This window comes from Otolemur garnettii, unplaced genomic scaffold (assembly GCF_000181295.1).
Source record: "Otolemur garnettii isolate 467f Iridium unplaced genomic scaffold, OtoGar3 scaffold00001, whole genome shotgun sequence".
Taxonomy (NCBI): Eukaryota; Metazoa; Chordata; class Mammalia; order Primates; family Galagidae; genus Otolemur; species Otolemur garnettii.
This window is the reverse complement of record NW_003852396.1, coordinates 2,770,358-2,780,371: the sequence shown is the minus strand read 5'-3', so window position 1 is coordinate 2,780,371 and position 10,014 is coordinate 2,770,358. Positions and strand designations below refer to the sequence as shown.

Genomic DNA, 10,014 nt, shown 5'->3' with positions numbered 1-10,014 from the left:
AGGCGCCCGCCACAACGCCCGGCTATTTTTTGGTTGCAGCCGTCATTGTTGTTTGGCGGGTCCGGGCTGGGGATCCGAACCCGCCACCTTAGGTGTACGTGGCTGGCGCCTTAGCCGGTTGAGCTATAGGCGCCGAGCCTTTTTGTCCATTCTTGAGAAACTTTACTAAGAAGAATATGTTCCAGCTCCATCCAGGTAAACATAAAAGATGTGAAGTCTCCATCTTTTTTATGTCTACCCAGTATTCCAAGGTGTACATATACCACAATTTGTTAATGCATTCATGGGTTGATGGGCACTTGGGCTGCTTCCATGACTGGCAATTATGAATTGGGCTGCAATAAACATTCTGGTGCAAATATCTTTGTTGTAAAGTGATTTTAGATTATCTGGGAAAATACCTAGTAGGGGGATTGCAGGATCAAACAGTAGGTCCACTTTTAGTTCCTTGAGTATTCTCCAAACTTCTTTCCAAAAAGGCCGTATTAGCTTGCATTCTCACCAGCAGTGTAGAAGTGATCTCTTCTCTCGGTATCTATGCCAACATCTGTCATTTTGGGATTTTGTTATGGGGGTTAATCTTACTGGAGTTAGATGATATCTCAAAGTGGTTTTGATTTGCATTTTTCTGATGATTAAAGACGATGAGCATTTTTTCATGTTTGTAAGTCCTTCGCCTGTCTTCCTCGGAGAAGCTTCTCTTCAATTCTCTTGCCCACATAGAAATGGGGTTATGGTTTTTTTTTTTTCCCCCCTTACTGATTAGTTTGAGTTCTCTGTGAATTCTAGTTGTTAGATCTTTGTCAGAAGCATAACCTGCAAATATCTTTTCCCATTCTGAATGTTGTTGTTTGCTTTATTTACTGTGCTCTTTGCTGTGCAGAAGCTTTTTAGTTTGATCAGATCCCAGTAATATAATTTTGGTATTGCTTCAATTGCCCAGGGATAGTCTGACTCATAAAAAATTCTGCCACCAATTTTTTCCAGCATTTTCCCTGCACTATCTTCTAATATTTTTATAGTTTCATGTCATAAGTTTAGATTGTTTATCCAGTGAGTATCAATCTTTGTTAATGGTGAGAGATGGGGGTCCAGTTTCATTCTTCTACAGATTGCCATTCAGTTCACCCAGCATCATTTTTAAAAATTATTTTTATTAAATCATAACTTTGTACATTGATGCATTTATTGGGTTCAGGGTACTGCTTCGATACACAATGTGAAATGTTTACATTGAACTAAGTAGCACATCCATCACAATTATACTCATTTCTAAATAGTTTTGAAATGTACCATTACATCATGCACTATGTGAGGTCCCTCCAAATACCCTCCCTCTTCCCATATCCCCACCTCCCCTTCCTTCCACTCTCTGGACTATAGTTATGTTTTGCCATTTGTATGTCATAACTCCAATTCTATTATGCTGTTAACATGCAGCCTCATTTAAAAACTGAGAGAGGCTCACTAGGTAGCCCTCGGTCGAGCACTATAGCATCACAGCTCACAGCTACCTCAAACTCTTGGGCTTAAGTGATTCTCTTGCCTCAGCCTCCCAAGTAGCTGGGACTATAGGCACCTGCCACAGTGCCTGGCTATTTTTTCTGTTGCAGTTGTCATTGTTGCTTAGCTGGCCCAGGCTGAGTTTGAACCTGCCAGCCTTGGTGTATGTGGCCAGCACCAAAAACCACTGTGCTACGAGCACCAAGCCACAAGTTTCTCACAGCTTTATATCACACAATAGTGAGTACAAACTTTTGGGTCAACTACAGCATGATTAATAACAACCACTGGTTATTTATAATATAGGTCATATGAAATTACATGCTGTATTTGTTGAACCTAAAGGTTTGTATTGACTATCCTACTTATGAGTTAACAATTTAGTCTCTACTGTGTGTATTAAGTATATAGTATATATAAACATGTGCTATACATGTGCATATATAAATATAGTATACATATGTAGATATATGTATATAAAACAATGTCTGCTTCTGGGTCAGAGATAAGGACAATTTATTACTTGTTGTGAATTTATCAGCCAAAGCAATAGCTTGCATCAGTATGCCAAGCCCCAGTTTTATGGACAGATGGTACTTGCACAGGTAGGGGAGTGCATTATAGGAGAGTGACCCCAAAATCAAGAAGCCTAACATCCACATATTCCCCTCTAGACAAAGAGACTTACCAGGAGTCTGGGTTCCACATGGGGGAGAAGAGCTTGATATTTTTATTTCCTAGACTTCCCCAGGGTGTAAGATGTCTGATCATTACTATCCTGCAATGTCTCTCTCTATAAACATTCTTGAATTGGTAGTAAATTAAGAGAATCCAGGCTGTTTAGAAACATACGATATATGGAAAATTGTCAATTAACAAAATCTAAGTCAGTCAAGTTGTTTACAGGGGAAAAAATGTCTCTGAAGTGAATTTATAACACCTCTTCTAAATGAATGCCTTACCTTTGTTAAAGAAAACCAAAACTGGACAGAAGTTAAAGTGATGAAGATAAATTGTATTAAAAAAAAAAAAAAACTTTTTCACTAACAAAAGGAGCCCTCAGGATACAAGCAGGCTCAATTCCAAAAATAGCATGGATAAGGGGAGATTTACAGCCAAAGAGCAGGATGAGAATCAGTGGATGGACAATTCTTAAGAGGAAACCTCTCGGATAAGGGAGGATTTTGGCTAAACCAATTTGATAAGGTTCTTGCTGAAGGAAGGCCTAGGTGATCACATACATGAAGGATGAGGAATTAGATCAGATGTAGAAGGTGGGAATTCTTACAAAACAGACTTACCAGTTTTCCTGCTGAGACTGGATTCTATAAAACTGAACACAAAGCCCAGGTTTGAGGTATAGTTTAAAAAAGCTCGGGGAGCCCAATCAAAGATTGATCAGAGTGTCTGCCACCTTTGAAAAAACTATGAATAACAGCAGTGAGCAGTGAGGACTTCATCGAGTGTATGCAAGGAGTACAGGAATGGTAATATTGTAAGAAAAGAGACCAAGGGGCTAGTTCTGATGAGGCATTTCCCTGGAAAAGAACTATTGTTTCTTAGATTGTGTCACTGAGGGCTTAGGGCTTGATAGAATTTACTAGGTTTCTGCCTTCCCCTTACTCCTTATACCACCCCCCAAATGAGAGCAAACCAAAGACTTAGTTTATTTAAGCAAAAGAACTTATTAAAGTACTACAAAATTTATAGGTCTGGATGACAAATACAAGAGCAAGTTATTTTAATCAACTTTCTGAGTTCTCTAAACATTGCTATAAATCAACCAAAATGAATAATTTGGCAGTTTATTATTAAAATTCATTTTTAAACATCTCAGTTGAAAATAAATGAAGGCTTCAAATGTAAATAACAAGTTAATCCAAACTATAACTCATTGAATAAGTTCAGTACTGATGCCTAGTGGCTGTAAGACATTTTCCTTTAATATAGAAAAAAGTTACTTTCATAATAAATATGCTAGAACCTCCCATACCCTTTCTAACTTTATGCAAATTTTATTCTTTTTTATCAGAAGAATGCTGAAATAATCAAAATGTAAATGTGAGTGGTTTTTTGAATGTTGATTCAATAAATGTTTAAATAAAGTTTGAATAGACTTTGGGGGAATGAGTAAAAATACACACAAATGAGCAGTGATTAAATATGAAGAGATCAATAAAAGAAGAATATCAGAATTTTTCAGAAAATATAAGGAGAGACTTGATGTCCTGGAAACAAGTAAACCAGGAAAGAACATTAGAAGTTTCTGAATTTCTGCTTGGGCGAGTCCTTGCCCAAGACATGTGTCAGTTCAGATACTGAAATAGGAAATTTATTTGATTTAGTAATACAGACAGAGAAGTATTTGAGTAAGGAAGAATGTATAGAGGAGTACTAGCTGAAACTAGGGGGGTGTGGTGAGGAGGATGGGAGTGGGTGGGAGGCTGCCTGGAGTGCCTATGGGACAGAGGGCATGCAGGAATGTAGTTTGTGTGGCACATTACTGTCCTAGAGCTGCTGTAACCAGTTACCACAAGGCTGTGTATTAAAACAACAGAAGTTTATAGTCAGGTAGGTTTAGAAGCTAGCAATCCAAAATCAAGATGTCAGCAAGGCCATGCTACCCCTAAAACCTGCATGGCAGAAGTTTCTGATGGTTTACATATAGTCGCTGGCATTCTTTCACTTGTAGCAGCACCCATCAGTCTATGCCTCCATTGTCACTTGTCCTCCTCCCCTTGTGTGTCTATTTCTTCTCTTTCTTCTTATGAGGACACCAGCCACCAGCCATATTGGATTAAGCACTCACTCCACTCCATCATGATCTCATCTTAACTACTTATATCATTAACAATTCTGATTCCAAATAATATCACATTCTGAGGCACAGGGGCTTAGGCCTTCTACATATCTTTTGGGGAACACAGTTGAATACCCAGCATATAGAAGTAATATTCCTCAACAGTGGGCCTCATGTTCTGCCAACTGCCACCATCATAGAATGCTCATAGAAAGGTTCTTTTGTTGTTGTTATTTTTAAGAGTCATCCTAGCTCACAGCAGCTTCAAACTCTTGGGCTTAAGATATCCTCTTGTCTCAGCTTCCCAAGTAGCTGGGACTGCAGACACCTACCACTATATACAACTACTTTTCTATTTTTAGTAAAGATAGGGGCTGATCCCAAACTCCTGAGCTCAAGCAATCAACACATCTCAGCCTTCCCCAGAGTGTTAGGATTATAGATGTGAGCTACCATTGCCAGCCTTCAAGGAAAGGTATTGATATCAGTGATTATATATACATATTTTTGAAAATATGTATTAATTATGATTTTTAATTGTTAGACATGCTAGTTTCACATCTGATAATTTTGTCATATGAAAGACCACAAAATGTATTAATGTACAGATACTCAATGCAGTGATAAATGCGCTAAATAAAAATAAATTCATAACCTTAAGTAAATTTTTAACCCCATTATGAAATATTATGATATATTTTATAATCACTTAATTTACATTTACAAAAAATTATTATAAAGACAATTTCATTTGGTATAATATTAAGTAAAAAAAAGAGATAAACATTATTAGGGTACTACAGTTAAAGGTCAAACAATAAATGAAAGGAAATTCTCTAAAACATTCCTAGTAGCTGTTTTGCAGAAGTAATTTACTGGATTTTTTTGTGTGTATTCTTCTCCATTTGACTAATTTCCAATGTAAAGTATAAGATGTTAAGAAAGAAAATGTAAAATAGGCTTGGTGCCTGTGGCTCAAGTGGCTAAGTCACCAGCCACATACACCTAAGGTGGTGAGTTCGAATCCAGCCCGGGCCCGCCAAACAACAATGATGGCTGCAACCAAAAAAGATAGCCAGGTGTTGTGGCGGGTGTCTGTGGTCTTCAGCTACTTGGGAGGCTGAGGCAGGAGACTCACTTGAGCCCAGGATTGGAGGTTGCTGTGAGCTGTGATGCTACAGCACTCTACCCAGGGGGACAGCTGGAGGCTCTGTCTCCAAAAAAAAAAAAAAAAGAAAAAAAGAAAATGTAAAATAAATATTCATTGATTAAAGTAAATACTTCATTTATTTCCATTTGGTCAATAAATCCATTGATTACATCTTACCCATCTCAAGTTTAAAAACATTAGCATGAAACTAGATGTTGCAGGTCAAGTCTTTTTATAGCATATCTGATGAATTTATATGTCACTTACCACAAAGCAAAATGGTGATCACCGTGCCCTATGCTTGAATTGGGTAAAAGGATTCTTTGAAAAACCAGTCACTTGGAGCATTTTAGGAAGTTAATCACTTCCTAAGTGAAAAATTATCTGGTGAATAACTATGACAAAACATGCCTGGATATAATCATCCCTAAAAGAATGACAAAAACTGGGAGGCATACTCTCCTTTATAAAAAAACATGTACCTATGTGGGGTGGCACCTGTGGCTCAAAGGAGTAGGGCACTGGCCCCATATGCCATATGCTGGAGGTGGTGGGTTCAAACCCAGCCCCGGCCAAAAAAACCGCAAAAACCTCCCCACAAAACAAACAAACAAAAAACAACAACAATAACAAAAAAACACGTACCTGTGTAGTTCTGTCATTCAAACCACTGGATAGAAACATGGATTATACACATATTCTGACAGATCTTTTATCTTAAAACTGAAATTAAACAAGAAATAAATGTAAAGATAGCCTATATTTACTTATATATACACAAATAAAGTTTTTACATTTAAAAATAATTTTAAATAATGCTCATGAAAATAAAATTAATTAATATGGAAAGTAGTCATCTCTTGTCTCAATCTTGCTTGTGTGTAAATTTATTCCCCAAACACATCACTTTTAAAATTCTCCAGAAATATGTTCAGGTATTTAATTCCATTTTAAAAATTTGCTTCTATGTTTATTTTTTAATTTAGACATTAGTCATTGACTTTCTATTATGTGTGACAACTGAGGGTTTGGGTTCATTTTAATTGTTCTTTACACACACAGATACAAATACACACACATTTTGCCTCCCTCATATTTTATTCTTTACAGCATATTTATGCAATACTTTTCATTAAATTAATAGTCAGTATTTACATTATATAAGGCCAATCCTCATGAATGTGAACATAAAAGTTTTTAAGCTGGTTTACTCAGAATAAAGCAGAATCTGGATGAGCCTCTGTGTGTGTGTAAAGCTCAGTGAATGGCTCCACAGAAAACTAATAAATGGGTTAGGAAGGAAAGATCCTCAGTACAAAAATACCTCCTTTTTAAGTTTATATTCTAATTGGGGGATACAAACAATACATAAAATAATACACTATACAATTTATTGAATGGTGATACATTTTATGGAGGGATAAAGTGCCAACAGCCACAGAAAGTTGTCAAGATGGCATGTTAAATAATTGTCAGCAAGAGCTAGCAGAAAAATGGCACTTAAGAAATTATATGTGGCGGATACAGAAGTGACGCATAAGGATCTCTTAGAAACATGCGTTTCAGTCAAAGAGAAAAGCCAGTGTGCCCTGGTATTTTGAAGAAAATCTTAACAGGCCAGCATAGCTGGCACAGAGTGAATAACAGAGCGAAGGGAGAGAGAGGATGTTGAAAGAGGCGCCAGCTGGGCTGGTCCTCGTGGGGTTTCAGTTCCAGGTTGACGAGGTCCCTGTGGGCGTGGCCAGGAGGTAAAATGACCGGTTGCTTCCGGGTTCTTGATCCGGAACTTGTAGTCCAGGCACCCCGGAAGTGATAGTTGGCGCCACAGACGCGTGTTAGCTGCCTGGGAGTGAACGAAAAGGTGCGAGTAGGAAGCCCAGTCATTTTAAGTACCCTCCAAATCTTTGGTCATGGAATATGTGGCTCATCCTGGTGCTTTCACCTTGGCTGCTGGAGTTGCTTGTGGTATGTGCCTGCGCTGGGCCTTCCGAGTACGTATTGGGATGCTTTCCAAAGGCTTGACGAGACAGGCGCAGAGGGCAGTGCCTGTGGCTCAAAGGTGTAGGGCGCCGGCCCCATATGCAGGAGGTGGCGAGTTCAAACCCAGTCCTGGCCAAAAACTGCAAAAAGAAAAAACAACACAAAAACCTATGAGCGAGACAGGCACTGAAGCAAACATCTTAGGAGAAAATGGGGAGTACAAAATGATTCTTGTTCGGACTGATTTAAAGATGAGAAAAGGAAAAGTGGCTGCCCAGTGCTCTCATGCTGCCATTTCTGCCTACAAGCAAATTCAAAGGAAAAACCCAGAAGTGCTCAAACATTGGGAATATTGTGGCCAGCCCAAAGTGGTGGTCAAAGCTCCTGATGAAGAAACCCTGGTTGGGTTATTGACCCATGCGAAAATGCTGGGACTGACTGTAAATTTAATCCAAGATGCTGGACGTACTCAGATTGCACCAGGCTCTTCAACGGTCTTAGGAATTGGGCCAGGACCAGCAGACTTAATTGACAAAGTCACTGGTAACCTAAAACTTTATTAGATGGACTTTTATGATGACAGTTTCTCTATCATGTGTATTTGATGCCTGTCAAATAAAAGCTGAATTTCTTCTTTCAATTAAAAATAAATAAATAAATAAATAAATGAAAGGGGCACCAGGGAAAGAGATTGGGTAAGACTTTTCAAATAGAGTCACCTTAAAGTTTAGGTTTGTCTAGGAAAATCCCAGTTCACATCTGTTGACTAGTGTAATATTGACTATAGTCTTTTTTCATTTTCAAAGTCATCTCAGTTTGAACAATAAATCTATGGCTGCCTTATTAGTAAGACAACCCAGGCTAGCAAAGTCAAATACAAAAGAGCAAATCAAACCTGATGATGTAAGATGAGGCTTAAGAATTAACTTTTATATATATTATGAATGCCACTGGTGATCTTGGTAAGACAGATTTTTAAAAGTTTTAAGGAAAAAAAGTTTATTGGAATGGATTCATGAGAGTGTAAAAATAAAGCAACTGGAAATGATATAGGGAAAACTTTTGGGAAGTGATTCTGGGAAAGGAGAGGGTGAAAAGGGTTAATTTCTCATTGAATAGAAATAACAGGATTATATATCAAGATACAATAGAAAAAATATATAACGTTTCAAAAAAAGTAGGGGTAGGTTTGGCTGGAGGTACATTCTCGCACATGTATGATGAAACAAGGTTGAAGAGCAAGTAAAGGCAGGAGAGTATTCATTCATATTCACAGAGATAAGTCAGTAAAATATACGGCAATGACAGGGAGGTCAAAACATGTACCAACTGTAGCCTTGTCATTGGTTAGAGATGATCTATGTATTAACTTACTATATAGATGTTGATAAATTATATATACAAATTAAAATTAAATATTTTTCTGGGAATTTATTCCTTCCATAATCAAGAAAGAAAAAGTAAAGAAAAAATGAGGAGAGAGCAACAGTGACATATAAGGAAAAAAGAAAAGAAAAAGCAAATCTCAGCCACAAATCTAATCAGCAATAAAATAAAATAATTAATGGGTGGCGCCTGTGGCTCAGAAGGGCAGGGTGCCAGCCCCATATGCCGGAAGTGGCAGGTTCAAACCCAGCCCCGGCCACAAAAGAAAAAATAAAATAAAATAAAATAATTTTTCTTTTTTTTTTTGAGACAGAGCCTCAAGCTATCCCCCTGGGTAGAGTGCTATGGTATCAAAGCTCATAGCAACCTCCAACTACTGGGCTCAAGTGAGTCTCCTGGGCTCAAGCGAGTCTCCTGCCTCAGTCTTCCAAGTAGCTGAGACCACAGGCACCTGCCACAATGCCCGGCTATTTTTGGTTGCAGCCATCATTGTTGTTTGGCGGTCCCAGGCGGAATTCGAACCCACCACCTTAGGTGTATGTGGCTGGCGCCTTAGCTACTTGAGCCACAGGCGCTGAGCCAAAATAAAATAATTAATAATTTAAAAATAATTAAAATACTGTGAAATAGTTAAAAACATTCAGTTCAAGGCTCTTGTAGGTGACAAACAAATTAAAAATAAGAAAGAAAAAAAGGATAGATGAATATTGGAAAAAGACACTACCATGTTTCGAAAACACTTCCATAGCCTTCTGCTCCTTCACTCCTGGTGGATTAATTATTTTCCTGAATTTTATATTCATCTTTTTTCTTTCTTTCATGAATTCCACCTTTTTTGTATAAATCTTGAAAAAAATATTTTGTTCTGGGAGGAGTGGGTTAGATTTGTAGCCTGATCATAAGTAATTACCTTCACATAAAGTTGATGTAACATAGATTTAAATATTACTAAGAATCTCACTTAGTCTAAGTCTACTCAGAAAGTAGCTTTGAAAATTAAATCAGTTAATATACATAGGAAAAACGGATATAAAGTAGAATATGATTATTTTTATTATGTACATTATTTTATAACAATGATTAAGATGTGAAAAACAAGAAACTACTTCATGGACACTTTATAAATAGCCCACATTTAATTCTGACTTTAAATTACATATGCATTTAACTTTAAAGTTAGTTGGGTAAAATTTCA

At 37.5% G+C, this 10,014-nt stretch overlaps 1 protein-coding gene across 1 annotated transcript in view; it reads left to right on the top strand.

Annotated features, from left to right (window-relative positions):
- LOC100949496 (peptidyl-tRNA hydrolase 2, mitochondrial-like) overlaps window positions 1-7,996 on the top strand; it is a 9,953-nt gene extending 1,957 nt beyond the window's left edge. Inside the window, exons 2-3 of the mRNA XM_012801186.1 lie at window positions 7,344-7,469; window positions 7,584-7,996. Of these exons, the coding sequence (XP_012656640.1) occupies window positions 7,344-7,469; window positions 7,584-7,996 (539 nt within the window). The remainder of the gene's footprint in view (window positions 1-7,343; window positions 7,470-7,583) is intronic.
- The last annotated feature ends 2,018 nt before the right edge of the window (window positions 7,997-10,014 follow it).